This window comes from Parasteatoda tepidariorum, chromosome 7, assembly GCF_982258835.1.
Source record: "Parasteatoda tepidariorum strain Cologne lab strain chromosome 7, Ptep-v5.0, whole genome shotgun sequence".
NCBI classification, from domain to species: domain Eukaryota; kingdom Metazoa; phylum Arthropoda; class Arachnida; order Araneae; family Theridiidae; genus Parasteatoda; species Parasteatoda tepidariorum.
Window position 1 is genome coordinate 33,861,020 of NC_141761.1, and position 23,720 is coordinate 33,884,739.

The 23,720-nt window shown below is 29.5% G+C and overlaps 1 protein-coding gene across 1 annotated transcript in view; it reads right to left on the reverse strand.

Annotated features, from left to right (window-relative positions):
• The window catches only part of LOC107440795 (nose resistant to fluoxetine protein 6), a 55,246-nt gene that overhangs the window by 28,580 nt on the left and 2,946 nt on the right, over positions 1 to 23,720 (reverse strand). The window contains exons 2-7 of the mRNA XM_087167650.1: positions 14,322 to 14,551; positions 10,870 to 10,978; positions 9,621 to 9,708; positions 5,615 to 5,715; positions 4,388 to 4,567; positions 2,130 to 2,214 (exon numbers count right to left, since the gene is read on the reverse strand). Of these exons, the coding sequence (XP_087023776.1) occupies positions 2,130 to 2,214; positions 4,388 to 4,567; positions 5,615 to 5,715; positions 9,621 to 9,708; positions 10,870 to 10,978; positions 14,322 to 14,551 (793 nt within the window). The remainder of the gene's footprint in view (positions 1 to 2,129; positions 2,215 to 4,387; positions 4,568 to 5,614; positions 5,716 to 9,620; positions 9,709 to 10,869; positions 10,979 to 14,321; positions 14,552 to 23,720) is intronic.

The following is a 23,720-nucleotide window of genomic DNA, read 5'->3' on the forward strand; positions in this document are numbered from 1 at the left end:
ACCTGAAATTTGTTTGAATTTTATATTCATATTCGAAAAAATAATATTGAATACATTGAAAAAATAATTTGAATACATTTTAACAGTAAATCAGACCAAATAATGTTTATCGTTAATGATAAGCGTTTTTTGCTTATTCCGACTATAAGTAATTATTTTATTTAAAGGTTCGAATTCCGTGAAAATATTTAATCCTTTTATGTGCGACTAACGTTTTTTTTTTACTTTGCCATATAAAAATAAGTGATGCGTATTTGTTTTATTTTTTTAAGAAAAATGAAATATTAATTAATCAAAAAGTTTTCACGAAAATAATTGACCTTTGAAAAAGAAAACAAATAAAAATGAGAATAATCTATTTGTTAATATCATTAATATAAAGAGACTTGATTTCAGACTTATCAATGCAATAAAATATCGCTTAAATTGAATAATGTTAAAGTCGATAAATTTTAAAGTAGATGTTTAAAGTCGGCTATTTCAGTTAAAATAGAAAATGAATGTTTTGGCCTTTTTCAATTTAATTAAAAATTCACAAATCTTCAATTTAATTAAAACCTTGATTAAATAAATTCAGTATGATGTAAAATGGTTTTCTTAAACAAATGAAAATATTTACAAGAAAGATGAAGAGAATAAGATTTTTGTAGATACTTCCTTAAGCAATACAATATCTAAAATTATATAACACACAAGCATATACTATCTAACATTTATTATACTTAATTTTAAAGCATCACTATTTAAAACTTGGATATCCATGTATTTCGACGGATGTGGTACTAAGGTCTGGGGATGAATCTATCGGTATAGATTGGAACCCTTATTTAAACCTTGTGGTAATCTCAATACCGACAATTATTGCACAATTTTGTTCGACAGTGTGTTCGTTAACTTTGCTGGTTTTGCCAATGTTTCTTCCATAACGATAACGCTAGCTGCCATTTTACAAAGTACAACATGGATTGGTAAGGTGATAACGGGATTAACTAAATAAACTGGCCTGTTAAGAGTCTCAATACTTAAGGGCACTCAGATTGTATTTCCAAAAAGAACTTTTTTAAATGGTTTATTACAAAAAAACCTTTCCTTAATTGTCTTCGTTCTGTACTTTGGTTCAGCAGAAAATTGTTCTCTGATGCTTATGAATTTGATTGTCCTTTTGCGCTGAAATGTTGAGGTTGTAATCGTCTCTAGTGGAGACACAACCCATACAATGTAAGTGAATCAATTATTCCTTTACAGTTGATTAAACTCTTGTTGCAAGATAGTGCACACAGAATGTCCGAAAAGTATGGAAACGGTTTAAATATTTCGAGAAATACGCAATATGAGTGTCATACATTTTCCAAAGCTCTATTCAATGATATTGAACTTAACGCACAATCTCACTCCCTAGATGTTGTGTGGGTTGCAATTTTGGAATTTTGAGTAAAAATTACTGCTTTTTTAATTGCAGATTTGGATTTTCCAGAAGAAAATACTTACACTTAACTTAAATGTTTGTATGACGATACCATTGCCAGAAATAAAAATGAGGTGCAAATCGCTTGGGAAATGCATGAAAGAAAGAGATGGGTATATTTTTTTTTAAAAAAATGACTAATGACTCCTGCAGAAGTGAAGCGTAGTTAAATGTTGTAAATTAGCTTTGCTTTCTTATATTAATTCACTTGAAATTGGTACGATTTTAATGATGTTACTCGTCTGTAGGTCTGATCTGACTCGAATTTCTTGAAATAGCTGTTTTTAACAATTAGTAACAAATTTCTTTTATTGTTTTGTTGATTGTAGATAGACCTGTGGATCAAAATACAAACACTTATAAGTCAACTTAAGGTATTTTTACTGGAAAATCTAAATTTACAAAAATTCTTTTTAAATTTAATCTTTTGAAGTTGCATCCTCTCTTCCTCTACAGCTTAAATTTGCAAGTTCGGGTTTAGCATCATAGTATACATCTTTCTAAAATATTTGCCGCATACATTTTTTGATTTTTGATCCAATATTTCTGGAAATATTAGACTAAGTCCATACTTTTCGGACACCCAGTATAATAATAAGTAAATACTAATTGAAATGCAAGAAGGGATAACAATATAGTAAAGAATACCATACATGCTATGTACCTGAGAGCAAAGAAGCAATCCACAAAAATTACCCCATTATTTTCCACAATGGGATCCAAAACTTCATATATAAAATGAAAATTCTCTATGAAAACAAAAATAAATTATTTTTGAAATAATATTACACAGATATTTTGAAAAGAACATGTTTGATTCAGCATTGATCATAGGAAAATGATAAAGTACAGTATTAAAACTTATTCTAAAACCATTTTTGCAGCTATGTTTTTAAAACTTCTCATATCCCATCATTTTATTTCTTTTATTATTAATTTGTTCTTAACTACCTTCTAACACTGTAAAAAAAGCGATTTGAACGATATTTATGATATATAAAAGGAATAGGGGCGAAATCGCGTAAAATAAAAAGGCAAATAATTGATAAAGGAATGTGACAGATTTGTAATTCTTGTATTAAAATTTTTTCGCACTTTTTACTTATTTGCATGTTTGCTCATTAAACAAAGTCATGTGGTGCTACTAATTCTACTTCTTCTAATTTTTAGTCCGATTTCAAATTATCTCGTAATTACCTTTTTTGTTTATAATAATAATAAATCTTTTTCAAGGCTATTAGAAACTGTATGCATTTAGTTGTCGTCCTCATTGCCTATTTATAATTTAACTATATATTTATTATTGCTTATACGTATATTGTCAATGCATTTCATTGTATTTATAAGTTTATAAGAAAGCCTTTTCGTAGGTCATCATTCAAATTCTTATTTAATTTCATAAGACTTGGTGAATTGGCGCTTATTCCAAATCTTCCATTTCTTTACGTCCCCACACAATTCAGAATAATTATTATTTGTAAACTGTTTTAAATCCCTCTGAATTGGTATTGATTAGACTCCTTCACATTAGTTCTTCTATAAACTGTTTCCCTGTACTGACACAAATACATAATTTTTTTATTACTTATTGCCTTCAGATTTATCAAAGTACATTTTGAAAAGACAACCATCATTTATAAAAGAAAACATTTTTACGCACAGCTTTACAAAAGCTTATTAGTTGCTGTGAAAAGTTTCCGTAATCTTAATCATAATTCTCGAAAATACTGACTATTGGCACTAATATTCTTTACAATCATAGGTGTAACCTAAGTTATGTCTGTAGAAGTAGTAAATGACGAGTTGCGAGGGATTTATTTATTAAAAAGGGTTATTATTGATTTGTACTTATTTACGTTTTTGGTACTACTACTTTGTAACTATAAAGACAAGTTAAGCATTGAATTCAAAATATTTTTTAAGTTAAATCAAATTTGGGTAAATAGGACAAATAACTTAGAAGAAAAGTATAAATAAGTGCAAGTCAGAAAAAAGGGTATTTATAACACACAATAAGTTTTGTAATTTATGAACTATTCATCATATTGAAACGTGTTTGGGTTCATTCTATTCAACGTAAAGAATGCATTGCAAACAATACTATATTTATTAAGATAGCAACTTTAAGTGTGTATATAAGCACAAGTCAAGCATTGAACGTTTTGTAAGTACTTATAGTTTTTATACCATTATAACTTTGAAATTATTCATTCTACCCTCGTACTTAATCTCATTCTATTTAGCGTAAAAATATATCTATTTTACTATATTTGTGTTGTTAGCACTATTTAATTTTTATTTGACCTTTTTTTTTATTCTTCTTCTTAAACCTATATGCGAAGTTTTGCAACTTTTTACCTTTACTTCGGTAGAATTTTTTTTTTCTGATTGTCAAGTGTAAACCATATCTTTAGTGTACTTTATAAAATAATAATAGTTGTTTTTGAAACTTATTTTGAATTAAACTTTCCTATGACTTAAGTCATGACGTCTTTCCGAATTTGAAAATCGAAAGTTAACCTCTTCCTCAGCCAAACAGTTGAAGGTGAAATTTTTTTTTAGTTTAATAGTTCTTAGAAGATTCATAAGCGCGATTTTCAAATTTTTTTTTTAGTAAAATAATCAATTTTAGACTTTGTTACCCAGTTTTTTTTTTTAAATATCGAAATATGTATAAATGCTAGGATATATCAAAAACTTTAACTGATTACTGATTTTGCTTTGTACTTTTTACTACGTTCAAACTCTCAACCATCTATTGTTTTTTTTTATACAGAAAATTTTCATAATATAAAGCCTTTTTTAAAAAATTCTTTTGAACTGACATAAATATTAATTCCTCTCCCCCATTATTTTCAAAAACATAAGTTTAAAATTTTTTTTCTTAGGATGGATTTGAAAAATGAACAATAATGTTCTTACTATAACGTATTTCTTTCCCTGGAGTCGGAAATAGAATAAGATGTGCCCACAAGATGAAGAAAGATAAAATCACCCGAAATCCTTGAGTGTAATTCAGAGACACTTGTTTGGAATTCTCTGTGAATAACTTTTCTGTATTAGTATAAAGAGAGAAAGCTTTCAACAATCGTTTAGTAAAGCCTGTAAAAGAAGAATAAAAGTTCATTGTACAAACATGTAAAAAGTACATAGAAAGTAAGTAACAAGTAGATTAATATTTAATTATCATGAACTTAAGGAAGAAACGAGGATCAGTTTTTTCTAGTATATATATTGTTTAAATATATTCGTAAATATGAATGTTTAAATATGGTGTTTAAATATGTTGTTTAAATATGTTGTTTAAATATATTCGTTGTTTAAATATATTCGTGTTGTTTAAATATATATCTCTTTTTATTCAACTTTATGTTCAACTTCACATTTTGTTTTGTTGAGTGAAAAATAAGTGACTTATGAAAAACATTTTATATAAGAATTAATTAGATAATTAATAACCGTTTAGTTTAAAATTAAATAGTTAGAGCTATTATACAGTTCACAGAAATATTGATTAAGAGTTGAAATTTAACTTGCTGAAAGGGTAATTGTTTTATAAAATAAGCCTGAGATTTATTTTAAAATTCTAATTTCTTTGAAAACTATTGAGTTTTTAAGTGTTTTTTCCGCAAATAATTTATCAGTTTTTTGTTGTAACTTTGTGTTACATTTGGGTTTGCTACGCAAGAATTATAAAACTTGGAAATTGAAAATTACTAGGAGGAAAAATGTATAGGGAGTAGGGTGGAGTAAAAAAAAATAGCATTTCATAATTAGTTTCAGAATTTTAAATTTGTGTGATAAAGAAATACTCGGAGAACTCTGTGCAGCCCACAGATTTGAAATTTGTGTGGTGAAAAGGCCATTTTGATTTGTGAACTAGTGAGTTTTTTTTTTTAAATTCAAAATTTATTTTAAATTTATTAAAATTTTGAGTGCTCTTTTAGCAAATCTTTCAAACTTTTATTGCAAATTGTGTTATTTATTCTTGTTTTTAATGAATTTATTGAGAAATTTTCATGCTTTTTCCTAATTATTATCTAAAAATTCATGTATTAGACCATTAGAATCTTTTCTTAATACACTATAAACTGTTTATATTGATAGTTCACAATATTTTACAGAAAAAACATTAAAGTAAAAACTTACTTTCATCTGGATATTTCCTTTTACTCTCTTTCATTTTACGGTCACTTAAATCTAATATTGTACCACACATGCAAGCAAATAACACTGTCCCAAAAAATATCCTAAGAAAAGTATTACGTTTAATAAGGAATGAAATTTTTCTTCTATGATAAAATATGAGCATAATTAGTTTACGAAATACAGGCCCGAACATAAATTTCAATTATATATTAATGAAAACATATGAATGATTATAGTATATATCAATCAAATAAAGGACATTGAAAAAATACATATGCATCAAGACTTTTATTAACCCTTCAACCTGTTCTTTTAAGACTGTTCTTTCCATATAAATCTTCAGTCTTCAAAGCGAGTGATTTTTAAAAAAACAAAAAATAAAAACGAACATGAATAGAGGTAATAAATATTACTTTATTTAATAAATTATTTATATAGTGAAATTCAAAAATATTTAAGCGTTTTCAAATAAAACTGAATTTCATTTCCCCCCTCCCTTTTTAGTGACATTTTTTTCATTTTGCGATATTTCTGATTGAAAATTCACATGCCCCGAACATATTAAGCAATATAATTTTACAACAGCCTAAAATGCATTACATTATGCTTACATATCCTTACTATTATATCCAGTTTGGATAACTCACATTGTAAGGAATTTTGAATGTCTTTCGCTTCAAATACATTTTTCTATTCTTCAGAAAATATGCATTAAAGAAATATATGAAAGTCTGTCATAAAAATATTTCCTTAAAATTATGAAAATTATCGAATTACCTATTTTAAAGGCACTATTATTATACTTTCGTCATAAATTATTAGACAATAGTTTAAAGTTTGCTTACAAATCTACTTTAAAAATAAGAATATTTTTGCGAATTTTCACTAGGGTCCCTCCTTCAATATTATGTTTTACTTTTTCTTAGTTCTTATTTTATCATTAGTAATCTTTCTAAGGACTAGTTTGAAAAAAACACGTATTGATCATCGAAATGATTTTAAAAAACAGATAACGGCTTAGAAAAGCTCATAATGATAAAAGTGATAGTCAATTTGTTAACTTAAAATACAATCAAGTATCTTCAAAATATAATACATAAATCAATTTAAATAGTATATTTGACTTAACAAATTTTAAAAATCAATCTAGTTTTCTTCAACTGTTCTACTTTTGTAAATTAATAAGACATTCTTGGGCTAGAAATTTCTACATCTGGGTACAAATCGAAAGATCTATTGCCTTGATTTTCTGCTGTAATTGGACAGAAAGAAAAACAAAGATAGAGAAACATGCATGTTAAAAAAATCATTACCACCACAAATAACTTTTGATCTAAAGATTGGATTTTCACGATCGGTCGAGAAATTCCTGAAAAATCAAATTTTAAACATAGAACTTTTTCAAAATTTGATTACTCAGAAACTATTTGTCTGATTTTGCTCAAATTTTGTATTTTACCATGTAAAATTATACTCTTCAAAATGATGCAAAAACTTGTACACCTTACAGATCAAATTTTTTTCGACCATTAATAAAAAATAATTAAAAATTATGAATATTTAGGAATGAATTTTATAACTGTAGGCAAAATTTTCAATTCGCTTAAAAAGCTCTTGAGATATAGCGAAATACGCAAAAAGTAAAATTACCATTAAGGGATCCAAACTTTGGTCCACTTTCCTGATTTTCCACAGTGTGATTACCCCTATACTTTGGGAGTCATAAATTCAAATTCGCAAAAATTTTTTGTTATTCATAGAAAGAGCACTTGTGTGTCTGATTATTGTAGCTTAAAATATCGTCTGCACTAGTTAATTGGCATATCTGAAATCACCCTATCGCACCATTAAGAACGAGTCATAGAACGTGAAAACCCAATCATTAGAACAAATGCAATTTAGGGTAGTCCATTTTTCATTTTGCGCACTGTAGATGATTTGATATATACGATATTGCATACCATGTACGTATTGGGACGATAGCATCAATTCCATACCTTGATTGCACTGTTCAATTCTTCCATACACTGAATGGGCCTACCATTGTAATGGGGAATGAGATTTTGAAAAAATAGATCATTCCATGACATTCACTCTATCATTATAAAGCTATCTCAGTAGATGTTTTACAATGAGAAGAGAATCGTTGTCCTCGTTTAAAATCAAAACTAGATCCACCAAATTCTCTGAGCAAATGTTAGAAAAATTGTTTGTAGCCTTTTCTGGTCATTGACTGGCTTCAAACGTCCTGGAGGAAATACCACATTAAGTTTTCCCCAATAGTCATATTCTCCTCACATTATTAATGGTCCTTTGCATTGCTGTCCATTGGAGAATATTTCTTTAGTTCTCTTCTATTGTTTTGCTTTTTATAACCTACAAACTATTTGCAATATGAAGGTAGGGAAAAGTAGTCCGCGTTTAAAACTACCCGCAATCAAAAGAAAGCAATCGGGATGGAACAGACGAGTTTGCGTTCTTGATTGGCAAAATATGAGAAAATAAGAGGATTTCTTAATTAGCTTTTCCTACTGATTACATATAGGTAATCAAATGATAAACGATGCAAGAAGTCCATTTACTGCTATTTGTACTGATAATTTTTGGTCTCAGTTGTATTGGCTGTTATAATTTTCACAAGTACGATTTTTTGGATAATAAGATGCATGTCATGGAATGATCCACTTTTCCCCCGGATCTCAATCCACGAGAAGGTATGATAGGTATCCTCAGCAGCAGAGCTGTAGCCAGGAATGTTTTTCGGCGTAGGAGGTTCAAGGTAGAACTAAATCTATTATTATAAGCATTTATTAATTTGAAAATCGTAAAATTAAAACAACCAATGTAACACAATTGTTAAGTACTATTTAATATAATTAGTTATAAATAAAAGAACCAATATTTGTAATTAAAAATTAATTTATTTTAAATGAAAATGAATTTACTTATACTGAAAATAACTTTAATGCACATGCAATGTAAAGACATAATAGACCTGAAATGTAAAGCTTTATAAATCCTTATTTCAATTTTAAAAGCTCTCGTAACTTCAGTAGCTCAATCAATTAACAAACTACAATTCTTTAAACAAAAATCATCAGATTGATACTCTGTTTTAAAACCACTCTTTGCTAAAATTTAAATATAGTCGCAACAAATGTGAAAGTAACACGTTTAAGTACTGAAATTTTATTATATAAAGGTTTCTATTTTATTACCCCCTCTAATCAAAGTAGATGTAAAAAATATAACAGAACAGAAATATAACTGAAGCAAAAATATAACAGAATAGGGAAAATACAGCAGAGCAAAAGAGCTGCTCAATTTTTATATTATTTCGCTTATTTATTATTATTTTTAGTATTTAAATGTTTTTATTTATTTAGAAAATAAGAATTAATATTAAAACATTCTGTTAACGCAATAAATAAGGTAAAAAACGAACTTAGAAATAGTGTTTCCATTTCGGGAGGAGAGATTGAATCCCTAAAAACCCTTACTCAATAGTACTGTATATGCCACAGACAGGCAGTTTCAATTTGCAGCAGAAATGAATTAAAAACACTATTCCTATCCAAATTTGACTAATCACGACTAACGAAGACTGTTGAAGGCTGCTGTTGTTGTGGTAGTAAGCATGTTTCGTTGTTTCAAACATGTTTGATCATCGGAATAAATAGAGAAAGGCTCAGAGACAGCTATCGGAAACACTTTAAAGTTTTAACCAGCAATCGAAAATGTCATTATGTGTCATACAACCAACTTTCTAAAATGTGATTTTTCAGATATCAGTAGCGGCTTTTGTTTATCTTCGCATACATAATTTCAAATCTTTAATGAGAATACTCTTTGTCGTCATTTTAGACAAGGTTTATTTTAAAATACAGATTAAGAAGGATTTTCACTGAATACCCCGTATTTTATTCTTAAAAATAACATATTAGCCACATTAACGTAAAAAAATTTGAACACTTGCATCCTATTTTTATCAAAATATTCTACTTACATACAAAGTATTGCTGAAATAGGTACTTTTAGAGGTTCCTCAATTTGGCAGTTTGTGAGAATTGCATTTAAATCCAATGGTTCCACAACTGAGAAAATTAACTGCATGTTAATTATAATTTAGGAAATAGCATCTAAAAGAGAAATCTAACTAGTTTTTTATGACTATCTGAAGTGCTTGTCTTATCTTTGTCAATAACACATAACATTACTTAAATAGTCAGTATTCCACAATTGACAAAATTAACTGCAAGTTAATTATAGTAGCATGAAGCAGAAAATCTATCCTTTTTTTATAACTGTATGAACTTCTTGTTTCAGTCAGCAATTGGAAAATTAATTGCATGTTAATCATAGTAAAATATAAATATTATAGAAAAAGCATACTCTTTGTGAGTAACAATTTTTTTTACAAGGGGTAAAGGGATCATGTTTTCTGCCACTCATTCCGATAATTATTTTGCAATAATTGTTGCTCCTTTTGCATGAAACAGTTGAAATTATCGACTTAAAGTACATGCACTAAAATTAATTCTGTTTGCTTACGATTGTGTCCTCAGATGTCCAAACATTTCCCTGGTTACTTAATTAAGATCTATAAGGGAACATAAATAATGTTGCTTAGCAATCATTTTTTAAAATAATATTTAAAATTAAAGTATTACAAACCTGATGAGTGCACAACCGTAGTTTAATACTTTTGTAATAAAGCAGGCTGATGTTTTAAATTAATCTAATCTGAGAGTTAATCTAATCTGAGAGTTAAATCTAAACATATTAGTTTAAATAACTGTTAAGGTATACGATATGCTAATTACGAAAATGCAAATAAAATCTGCATTCATTTATGTTGAACATTGCCCATGAAAAAAAGACAAAGAAATGGAAAATCTGAGAGTTAATCTAATCTGAGAGTTAAATCTAAACATATTAGTTTAAATAACTGTTAAAGTATACGATATGCTAATTACGAAAATGCAAATAAAATCTGCATTCATTTATGTTGAACATTGCCCATGAAAAAAAGACAAAGAAATGGAAAATTTCAGAAACAATTGCACTTCTTAGAAAAACAACAAAACAAAAGAAAGCAGAAAACTTCAAAAAACTTTCTCGGCTTGTGCATACAAAACTACATTATGACTTCAGGATAGAGTTTTAACTTGCCGTCAATTCTAGTGATAAATAGAGAAATATATTACATAGATTTTGAAGAAACAGTAGAAATAGATGATAAAGTAATGTCTTACGAGTATTGATGACGTTGTGAAGATCTTCATCTGTGCAGGTAGATGGCATGCATATTCCCGCATGGTAGGCAAATCTTAATGGCATGTAACTTTCAAGATCATGCCTAATCTACAAAATATTCAAGGCTATATAAATGCCAAACAGTAGTAAGCCATGAGTTGAAACATTTTTACGTCTCAAAAACTAGTTGTGAAGACAAAGAAAAATTCAATGCCACTAAATGCCTGACAACAATGGAAAAACTTTTTTACAAAGGAGACGTTGTTTTAATGGGCTTAAAAATGATTATGGGTATGTTGGATTTAATACTTTTTTTCAAATCTGAAAACAACATCTAATCATATACATGCGCTCAATTTAAAGATAAGTACTTAGTTTTTAAGTGTCTATGCCGTTTCAATTTTGAGCTCGACTTTTCTTATCCACACGAACAATGAGTTCCCATTATAGACATATTTGTAGTAATGGGACACAAGAAATTTAAGAATCTTTGATTTTAAATATTTTATGTAAGTGCTTACAAAGTTAGACGGCATGTTTTTTTTTTCATTTAATTTACTGCCTTCAGTTTGCTATCAATCGCCAAACGCCAGATCAGCTTTTGAAGTTCTTTTCAAATTGTTTCCCCCACTCTTCATTAATTACTGAAGCCAATACCGTGATTGCACCGTCTAAGTGCAGATTTGCGCATTAATTTGATCTGTTTTAACATAATCTTTTACTACACCATTAATTTCCTTTCATTGAATATACTGGTTTTTACTCAATATCCTTCGCCAGTCATCAAATCAGCTTTCGTAGTTCGTTTCGAATTGCTTCGCTCATTCTCCATCATTTACTGAAATCAATGCCTGACTTCATACTGACAATCTATATACAGGTTTGATCATTACTTAAATTTAATTTGTTTTAATATAATCTTTTTTAACATCGTAACTCTAGTAGCGCAAATAATGATACCAACATACCAACTTAACCAATCGCTTATGATACATAATTACGATTCATAACATATTGAATTTCATTATTAAGAAACGTGTTCTAGCTGCCTTGGCAACAATAGAATACGAACAGCACTATTCAAGAATTCAAGTTAACCTTTCTCGCTTAACTAGTTTAACTTAAGTTAACTAGCTTATTCATATTTTTTTAAGAGGGGAAAACCATTGCTTTTGCTGTGGGCATGGGATGTTTCCTTGTGGAAAAAGAAATCTGCTGTTTGCTTTGTACGTATGTGTGCCAGGTCATATTTAGTTGATGTATTTAGCCTTCGTATTGCAAATTGTATTTTAATGATGTAAAGAACGTTAGTACCTTTCAGCTAGATTGCTTATTCAAAGCATCAGAAAAGTTGAAAAGTTGTGCAGAGAAAAGTTGTTAAAAGTTGAAGTACACTAGAATTTATCACTGTTTCGTTGGTCTCATAATTTTCAACCTTAAATCACCTGCTGGTTTTTGCGTGCGTATGGACCAAATAATGCAGTATTAAAGTAAGTTTTTAAATATTAAAAAATTAGACTAAAAGTTTTTTTCATTTTCTGAAAAGTGTGGCTTTTCTCCATATTGACGTTTTGCTCCATTTTCAGATTAAACATAGAGGGCGCTGGCTAAAGATAAGCTAAATTTGACTTAAAAGACATAAGTAACTGTTGCGAACATACATCAGTTATGAAAATATCCTTTTATTCAAGAGAAGAGCATAATTTTATGTGATTACAGAGCCTTCGAAGAACAGTCTTACAGTTAGGCCTAATCTTAGAGTGAATAACAGAGCTTGGTGAGTTTCTAGCGTTTAGGTTTTCCCGTATCAGCAATCCAGAAATCTATAGACATCTGTGTTAGTAATCTCGTTTAAAAAATATGCTCAAACAAGATCTCACTTTCAAATAATAATGCTGATATTCGCCATTTACAACCAACTCGCAATAAGTATCAAAATTTAAAATTTAGTTCAACGCGTTACAATGTCTTTGTGAGTATTAGTTTGACAATAAAATTGTCAATTTGATAAGATATTATCTTAAATCAAAACTAAGCTAAAAATTAAAGTTTTTAAGTGTTAAATAAATAAGTGAATGCATGATGAACAATATCACATCAGAGCTGATATAAATTTCGATAGTATGTAAACATATGCCAAGTTATACATCGTTTGTACAACGAAGTGGTGAGCAAAATGTTTTTTACATCCATTATACATAAAAAAAAGTTTTTAGAGCTGATCTTCAAAATCTGAGTAAGTAAACGCATTTTTTATTTCTCAGAGAATTGTTATTATGCACAGAAAATAATAAAGTAAAATAGAGATGAAGCTCATTCTTTTTATTTTTTATTTGCTTCCTTTAGACTAGTGAATGACCATGACTGCTATTAAAAATAGGGGTACTCTTTATCAATGTATGCGGAATTTTCCAAGTACATATTTTGAGTTCAAGCCATTTTTAACCTATCAAGGACTAAAAAGGAGTTCCCAGGACACCGGAAAGACAAATTATATTGAAAAGAAGAACAATAATTAACTTTCAGGGATCAGACTGTAATCCTAACTGTCCTTTATCACTTCTTGACTGTTTATTGTTCCTTTTCAAATTTGAAATTGTTTATTCTTCGCTTTTAATTACTTATTGCTCTTTTTGCTTCTTTTTGGAGCAGTAGACTGTTATAATTATGTGGATTAATTTCTAAATAAACTTGTATGTGACGCAGCTTTATTTTTTCTGTTGTCTGTACTAGCTGAAATGATATAAATGGTAGTCAGTTGCTTTCTGCAAGTATGTGTTCGAGGATATAATTTTGATTAAGATTTTCTCAGACAATGCTGAATGGTATTATATTTTTTATTTGTTCCACCTATTAGTGGTGTTGTTGCATATCTCCGTTGTTTTGGAACACTAAATTAGGTCAATGCAATTTGTCGCTTTAAGAAAGTTTAATACTAGAATTCGGTTTGTGAAAAGATCTTGTCTGGACCCTTAACTTATTCAGCATCGGTGCATGCAACGAGTTACAGTTTAACATGTTTTTTTTAATCTCTATTTCGCAATTTAATTACATAATTTAAATGCATTATGGTTTACATGATGTATTGTATGAATTGCAAGATTAAAAAATTTAAATTTCAAAAAACGGAAAGAAATCGCTAATGTTTCAAATTACCAAAATAACGAATAAAATTTTTTTTCGATTATCATTTCAGCATTTTCTGAAAAAAGATGTATCAAAGTTAACAAATTTTACATAAGTTGAGATAAAAACTCTCCCTAAATTTCTCTGCTTTTCACTCCACGACTAGACCAAGAATTGATGATAAATATTAATTGTTCATAATATTAAAAAAATGTTATTACAATAACTAGTATCAACGTTGTCATAATATTTAACAAAACTGTCAATTGAGTTATATTTTTAATGAATACAGTTCACTTTAAATAAATAATGAGCAAAATTTTACCCAATCAGGAGGTACACCGAATGCTTCACCGTAGCTTTTTCCAATTAATGGGTTACGGATTGGTGTTTGGAAAAGAGGATGATTCAAGTGCAACATACAAAACTTCCCTTTAAATAATTCTTCCTCGACGTTTGAAGTTGCCCTTACTTTGATGCAGTCGTCCAAAGATCCGTAGTCGACCACGGTTAAACTGAAAATACTGCTCGATATTTTTCCTGACGCATCCAGCACTGCAAGAAAAGTTTGGTGCTTCATGATTTCCTTTGATAATTACATTTTGAGAACCTAAAATCTCATTAAAAGTTTAATCACTAAATATTTTAAATTACGAGAAATAATCAAAAATGAAATCAAAAGCAGTGTCAAATATATTTTTTTACAGTGTCGAAAATCTATTATATATAATTCTCTTACGTGGCTCCCAAATTTTGGCTGTATTTCTTTTCCGCCGGTGGCAACGTTTGCTTTGTTTTGAAAACACCAAAGCATTCTGCCATTTAATGATGAGTTTCTGATCTAATATATATAATTCTCTTACGTGGCTCCCTAATTTTGGCTGAAGTACTTCGTACAACTAAATAAGATTCTTTTCACAACAGTTAAATACTTACTTTATTTTCTTCATTTATAGAGAAAACAGTCGGCAAAGAATTCTGTTAGGTTAATAAACATTTCGCTAAAAAAATAACGAATTCTAAAAGAAATAAAAATAAACAACTTAAAAAATAAAAATGCTGTTGCCAGCCATAGAATTTTTTGAAAGTTAACTTAGCAACATAAATCAAAATGACATAGAAACGCAACTAGATCAAAATTATGATACCTGAGCGCTTGACGTAACAAATCCTTCAATTCTAAAAGTGTTGTATCGCCAAATGCCCAAATTAACAATTGTGTTCTTAAAGAAATTCTATAAAAAGTTTTAAATAAACAACCTACTTCTACAACTGCTTCTTGAAGAACTTGGCTCATTGATTAAAAATATTGTTTTAATTTTACAGTACTAACTTTACTTCTATTTTCATTATTGTTATGACCCTCTTTCATTACATTTTACAACTTCATGCTAAATTTGAGGACTTTAAGTTGTTTTGTGGTTGAATACTGACATTTAGAAATGTGTACATAAAAAAATAATATTTAGAGGTTAAGAGTTGCCTCAGAAAAATTTGAATTGTTGACATTGAACTTAACAATGGAAACAATCGTTTTTGTGAAAAAGTGAATTGTATTGTTGACATCAAAACTAACAATATTGTGTTTCAACTTAACAATACTACCTTAATTTATACTTTAGAATTGCCTCGGAGAAACTTGAATTGTTAGCAATGACTTAAACAAAAAGTTTTACTTTAACTGACAAATACTATATTATAATTTTAACTTTTTCTATGACTATACTCATTTTCTTACGCTTTTCTTTGTTTTTTATACATTTTATTTTTTTGTGATAAAATGAAAAACTTATAGTTGTTCTGCTTCTGAACACTGATGAAAACACAAAATGATGGGCTTCATCAACACTCAAAAATATATTCATTTATTTTACAAATTCCATATTATTAAGGTGGCGCCCTTCAGAGAATTAAAAATACAAAATTATCTTCATCAAAGCCGATGCTTTACATCCGGCGTTCAGTGGCAGACAACTATTTCATATTGTTTTACAACACATGGCTTTAGCTCTCTGGTGGGAAAGACTTTAAAACAAAACTTACAATAGTTACTTTTCTCAACAACTGAAATTTAGAATAGTGTGATTAAGAAAAATATGTGAACTGTTTGCAATTTCAAATTAATATTGAAATGTACAGGTTTAGAATTTTCTACAGTGAAAAGTTTTCGGAACTTCAGTATTCAAAAAAGTATACAAAAACTAGACGTTAAGAACGTATCCAATGAGCGAGCAAAGCGAGCATTGGATTGCGAAGCAATCCGAAATGAACTGTGAAAGCAGTTCCGGGGGTTGGTGAGCGCCAGCGAGCAGGGGGCGAAGCCTCCTAGTATTAATATAAATCTGATGATGATGACTGGCCTGTGCATTATCATTGTACAGATAAATGATATAATATAACATGGTGTTTCAGCAAGAATATGAATGGTTTTGTTTTTGGATGACATCATTGTTTGTCTGAAAAATATTTCCTTATTGTCAATTAAAAAAATAACCCATGATTTAATGCCATAAGAGCTATCGAGGCATTTTTATGAAGCAAAATGTTTCAAAACTCACAACATACCACTACTATTTTAAATGTATTGAAATATTTGTTTATTGCATCTCTTTTTCTTCTCTTACTTTGATTATTTTGATGCTGTGTATTGTTGGACTTGATGCACTACAGTATATTCCTTTCTGCTTTATTATTTCAAATTGAAAGATTGAAAATAAATACTTTATTATAATGTAATCCAGAATTATTACTGCAACATTATATGGTTTGCATATTTAAATCAAAGACTAAACTTAGAACCGTTTAATAACTATTAAACAACTAACTCGTTCTTCCTGAGGGGGAAAAGTTAATAATAAATTGGTATTAATCAATACTATGTTTCATGTACAAACTATTAAGGCATATACCGACGCAATTAAAACAATTATTAATTCCAAGGCTCTAGAGTAGAATCGGGGGGCCCTTGGTTTGGCGATAATTTTTGTTCAGTTTTGTAGAATCTCATTTCTGGTTACCATGATGTACTTTGAGGTCTTAGCTTTCAATGACGTAACCTTCAGGATACCACAACTTTTGTTTATCTTTATGTGATTGGTTCTTGGTTTATATATTTATATATAATATATATTGGTTTATTTGCAAATTACCAAAAATGTGAGGAGCCCCCGATTGTAAATTATTACCCCAAAATTGATGACGTAATTGATACATAAATAATTTTGGTAATTAGCACTAATATTATGGTAATGGGTGCTAATGTCAAACTATGTAATTATCGACCTTCAATGTAGGTACTGTAGTAATAAAAACATAATGCCATATAATACTGTAAATAATTCTTTTTTTGGAGGCTTAGGATGAACTTCGAAATTCTCATTGATCGATCGAATAGCTTAACACTAGATTGCCTAAGGAAGTCATTTTGACTGCATTTAATTTCAATTAGAAAAACAATGATGTATATGATTGCACAATTTCTTTGAGTTTTGTACAACATATAATTTTTTTATTGTTAATATTTACTAATAACTTGTTATATAACTGTAAATAATATAAAAAATATTAAAAATTAAATATTAAAAATAGTAAATTAACTTTAAACAAATTTATTTACGCATTATTTATTCTTTTACAATCCAGTCATTTTGACTGCTTTTGGGCAATTTAGGTACTATATACTAAGTTTCAGTCTTTCTAGTGCAAAAGCCACCGAGAAGAGCAACAAATAATCAATGAACAAACAATTGAAATTGGTAATAATCAATGTCGTCAACAATTTTGGGGACTTTTTTTGGCTTCACGAAATGAATAAGTACTTGTCTTCAACAATTTTGCTTTTTAGTACGGAACTTATTCTTGTATTTTACTTACCATTGGTTTTAAATGTTTCATAAGAAAACCTTTTGAAAATCTTAATTCTAAGCAATATAACCACATGGTTTCAGACAACTTTTAAAAGAGTAACTCGGTGACATCATATGTGTCACGCTGCTCAAGTATCACGAAAATTAAATAAGATAATAAAATGAATAAAAATTATACAAAAAAGTGGGTAGACTATACTTGAGGGTGCCCCTTAAATTCTCGCCAAGTTGTGATCGCGGTTGATCGCCAAGCTGGGCGATGTTGAACACCAATCGTGATTCTGATTGGATTAGATTTTAATCATGATGCTGATTGGTTTAGAGTTTAGCGTTGTTTTTAAATGAATTTTTAAATGTAATTTCAGAGATGCGTTAGTTCTACTTTGGATACCGGCTGGTAAGGTAACTTTTGCTTCTGGTACTAAAAATGAATACTGTAAATAAGATAAATCTTAAGTTTCTGTACGATTTGAATAACAATGGACAAAAAGCAGTGATTGACTGGTGTATGAATGAAGGTTTAATTAGTAATAGATATAAATGTCCTGTTTGTGGGAAAGATATGTCTCTGGTTGAACGTAAAGATCGATCAGATGACTTTGTCGTGTGAAAGGTTCAAATGCTCACCACATAAAACGATCCATTAGAAAGGGATCGTGGTTTGAGGAGAGTCATTTGAGTATGATTGATATTTTAACTTTTACTTGGATGTGGGCGTATGAAGCTAATAGCGAAATTATTAAAACGGAACTCAATATTAACAATGACAAAACTATAACGGATTGGAAGAATTTTTGTAGGGATGTCTGTGTGGATATATGTACAAGAAAGCGTGAAATGATTGGGGGACCTGGCATGATTGTAGAAATAGACGAAAGTAAATTTGGGAAACGAAAATACAATAGGGGTAAACGGGTGGATGGAAAGTGGGTGTTTGTTGGTGTTGAAAGAGGGAGTAGAAGGTGCTTTTTTGAAGTTGTTGCAGATCGTAAAAAAAAACTTTGTTGAGTATAATTCAACAAAATGTCTTACCCGGAACAACGATAATGTCCGATTGCTGGAAGTCGTACGAATGTCTTTCGGATAGCGGGTTCGTGCACTTATCGGTAAACCACTCTGAGACAGTTAGTCTGTGGGCAGTTATTAAAAGAGACTTCAGAAAAAAATGTCACCGCCAGTCCGGTACCACTGACGCCATTTTCGACTCATATTTTGCCGAATTTATGTGGCGATGGAGGTACAGCGATTCAATGCAAGATAAGTTTAGACAGTACCTAACTGCAATTAGAGAATTCTGCCCACCAAAATCTGAAGATATTCAAGCTTAATGAAGAAGTGAGTTATTTTTTTCTTTCTGTGCTTACTCCATTAATTTTTGTTTCGATTAAACATGCATTTTATTGGGTCTATTAATTTTGACTCTATTGTGTTCACTGCAATTTTAAAAAGTTTTCTTTAAATTTTCCTATATTTCATTGAAATATCATCATGCTTTGGCCGCCATTCCTGTTACCGCGGCGTTCCGGACAACAAATCTGGCGCCAAGCATAAGTCGCCAATTTCGACAAGGGGCACCCTCAAGTATATTTTTCCCAAAAAAGTAATCTTACAAAGAAGTAATATGATATTTAAAAAGCGCATACATTAAAAAAAGACCTACTTCGAATGATATAACTATTATATATCATTAAATGAAAGTGAAATTTACTTCTGCATTAAATGCTTATGTTAACTTTAAAAATAAGCATCTAAAAAAAGTGCAGAAATTAGAAAACATTCCTTGATTCTAACGACATAGTTATCCAATATATATAATTCTCTTACGTGGCTCCCAAATTTTGGCTGTGTTTCTTTTCCGCCGTAGGCAACGTTTGCTTTGTTTTGTGTACGCTACTATTTCTCTTACACGGCAACAAAAAAAACCTCATTACAATTTCCCTAATGACAACGCTAGAAAATCGACCAATGATTGCCGCTAAAAATGTCACATGCCAAATCTAGTTGAGGTGGCTCAACATGTAGCGCTTTTAAAAGCGGAAACTGAAATAACCAGAGAGCATCAGCTGCGGTAATCTCATACTATTAAGCTAGGCAGACGTGAGTAGTCTTTGTCAATTGATCTCTATTTTAGTATTTTGTCGAAAGCGCTTTTTTTTCTCACGAATTTATATATTACAAATTCATTTGACGATTTTTGATTTATATCACGAATTATACTATAGCACATTTCTAATAGGTTTAACGAATTACATGTCATATATTTGAATTTAAATTTATTTTAATGACTTAGTATTTACTAAAAAGATGTAATTTTTTTTTAAAAAAAAGTTGTTATATGGATTTGAATGATTGTTTTGAATTATTAGAATTTTGCGCATTTGCAATGTACCTAAGTTAGTAGCGAGTGAAGCGAGCTTGGTTTGCGAGCAAACCATATAAGATTGCGTACCAATTTTCGGGGGTTGGCGAGCGTTAGCGAGCAGGGGGCTCAATCCACTAGTTATATTTTAATAAACGAAAGTGAAATATACTTATATATTTAATGCTTATGTTAAACTAAAAAATAAGCATCTCAAAATAACTGCAAACATTAAAAAATAAACCTGATTCGGATCAAATTATTATTATATTCGGATAAAATCACACTTTCAGAATACGAAGATTACGGATACCCACCCATGTGAACTATGACATCAGTGCCAGCCGATAGTTTATAAGCAAAATGGCGTGTTAAAGTTCAGCTAAATTTCTCCACTTAAGTTAGAATGTGAAACTAAATAACTAACGTGAAATTAATTAGACACAGAATCATATCGCCCATCGAATTTGTTGAAATATAATTCCTTCTCGTCTACGTATTAGATTACTTACTACTACTACTACTTAACTTACTACTACGATTACTACTACTTAACTTAGATTTATCATTTGCTGATGTTTTTTATTGTAACCGTGATATATTTTTTGTTTTGCGTATCAGAGAATTTCGATGCATAATTAGTTTGTTTATGTTCCACATGGCTTCATGCCAGTCTCTGTGTTAAGTAAGAAATATGTAGTGAAAGGATTGAAATATTTGTGAAAGAATTTTTGTAAAAGAAAATAGAATGTGTCACTTACGAGAATTGATACTTGACTGGTTTGGCTTACTCGAAGAAGAATGGAAAGAACAGTTGCTTATGTTAACAAATGCCATGCTTCAAAAATCAATGAGGATCGAGATAGCCACACTTCGTCACTGCAGGCATCCCAATATTCGCGATCGCAACGAACTATAGGCGGCGTTGTTGTATGAGACTAATACCTGCGATTTCGATATGAATAGTCATTAATTTACTCTGGAGACGTCTTTAATGTAGCGTGTAACATTGTAACGTTCCTTCTTTATCGTGGCTTATTAAACTTAAAAAAGAAAAATGTTTGATATCCTTTCTTATGTAAACGAAAATAAAATGGTATCTACTCTTATTAGAGAAGGAATATCCAAAGCACATCGGAAAAATATTTGCACATAAACAGTAAAAAATATGTATATTCTTATAAGAGTTAAAACCTAATGCCCGAGAAATAATTTTACTGAGTTTAATGATATAACATGAAAGGCCTATTTAAACTTTACATTCCATAGTTTTAAGAATCATATTACTTCAAAGATTAAAATGAACAAAAAGTATACATAAGCCTCATAATTTTATGAGATTTAATTTTGTAAAAAAAAGTTTCTTGACAACAATTTTTATCAAAAAATTTCAAGTTTCAATAAAAATCATTATTTAGAAACTAAAAAAACATAAAATAAAGAATTCTGACGAAACAAAAACAAAAAAACAATTCTTTTCTGTCGCCATTTTTTAGTGCTACGAAAATTCGTCTTTGGGATTTGCCAAAAACAAAACAAGATGCAATTTTATTTTTTCAGGAGCGAAATATTTTACCGAAAAAAACGAAAATGTACCAATTCCCACGACATGAAACTTTATCTTGGTAAACGTACGTTTTGGAAATGTTATTTCATTTGGAATCTTATTTATCAGAGTTCATATGGTGATATGATTGTTTTGAATCTATGCTAAACTCTATATCGGCCATTTTCCACCGAAATCCGATTTACTACTTTGAATTTTTTTTCCATAATTTTCTGAATCATATGACTTCAAACATTAGAATATATAAAAAGTATACATAAACACATAATGTTATATCATTTAATTCTTCAAAAAAAGTTTCTTGACAACACTTTTTATCGAAAAATTATAAACTATAAAACGGAAAATAAAGAATTCTTAGGTTAAAAAACAATTCTAAGAATTCTTCACATTGAAATAAAAGCTTTCATATTGTTTCTTTTTTATTATTCTTATAGTTCTCAATCAGACGTAAAGAACCATTCTGTAGAGAACTATCATCAAATAAGAAAAAAAAATATTTACAAGCAAATTTTTTATTATAAAAATCATAACACTCACTTGTTTTATAAATCCGTAGAATGAAATGTTCTTTGTTTGAAAATTTTATTTTCAAATAATACATGCATAGATTATCCTTTCATTACTTTTAGATAACATACTACACAGAAAAATTTTATAATTGTAAGATCTTGATATGAATTTGAATATGTAGCTAAAAACAGAATAGCTGAATTCTAGTTGAAATTATTCTCTCAAAACTAAAAAGTACTTACCCAGAAAACGATAAAAATTAATTAAGAATCAACACAAATGGCACTATTTCAAGTAATTTGGATAATTTTTTATTGTTGTTTTCCGAATTATATGGATACAGAAATATATACTATTCTATAACTATTACAGTTCTGTGCGTTCTGAATTCACATTTATTTATTGGAAGGACGAAAGCAATGTTGACTTCACTTTAATTTGTATTGAATTGAAAACAGAAGAAATGCATTTTACCTTAATATACACATCTGTAACAGCATGTGATAGCGAAATTGGAAGTTATCAGTTGCAAGTTTGTTGATAATAGAAGTTTAAAATTATTGAGAAATTTTTCTTCAAATGTTCGGCGTGTTCAGGGTCTGAAAGATATCTCATTATTCTGGAGATTTTTTTCAAGTTTTTCGGCTTTTCCTTAGGGAAATTTTTATTTTTATTTGCTGCTAAGAAAATGGCGTCTGACTCTGCCAATGATTTTGATGGAACTAAATGAAAACGTGATAAATTAATGTCTGATATTTACAGGCTCCCGCTAGAGGGAATAATCGAGCGTTGCGATCGCGAATTATAAATCATTAAGTGAAAGTAAAATTTATTTCTATATTTAATGCTGATGTATACCTTAAAATTAAGCATCTCGAAATAAGTGAGAACATTAAAAAAGAAGCCTGCTTCGAACGACATAATTATCATATATCATTAAATGAAAGAGAAGTATGCTTCTGTATTTTATGCATATGTGAACCTTAAAAATAAGCATCTCAAACTAAATGCAGACACTAAAAAACAAGCCTTATCCGGATAAAATAATTTTATTTTATTTTAAAATCGTCGTTGAACTTCCCACCCGTTTCAGGGCTTTCTACTACCAATGTTCATTTCCGTATCTTTGTAATTTTGAATTCTATCCAGAAGACAAGGGAACTGCTGAATCAAGGTAGCATTTTGTCTTTGTAGGATTTTTTGATGGAACTAACCCAAATTTTCGTTACATGGAGAGGAAAACAGCGAAAATCTATCATGGTTAGTCTGACAACAAAGAGACTCTAACCCATGATCCGTCTACCACTGAGAATATTTAAGTCAGCGCGGTGCGAGCCGGGTGAATTCGTATCGACCAGCACTCCTGGGATTCGAACCTGGTTCACCTCAGAGGCGAATGCTCTATTCCCTGAGCCAGCA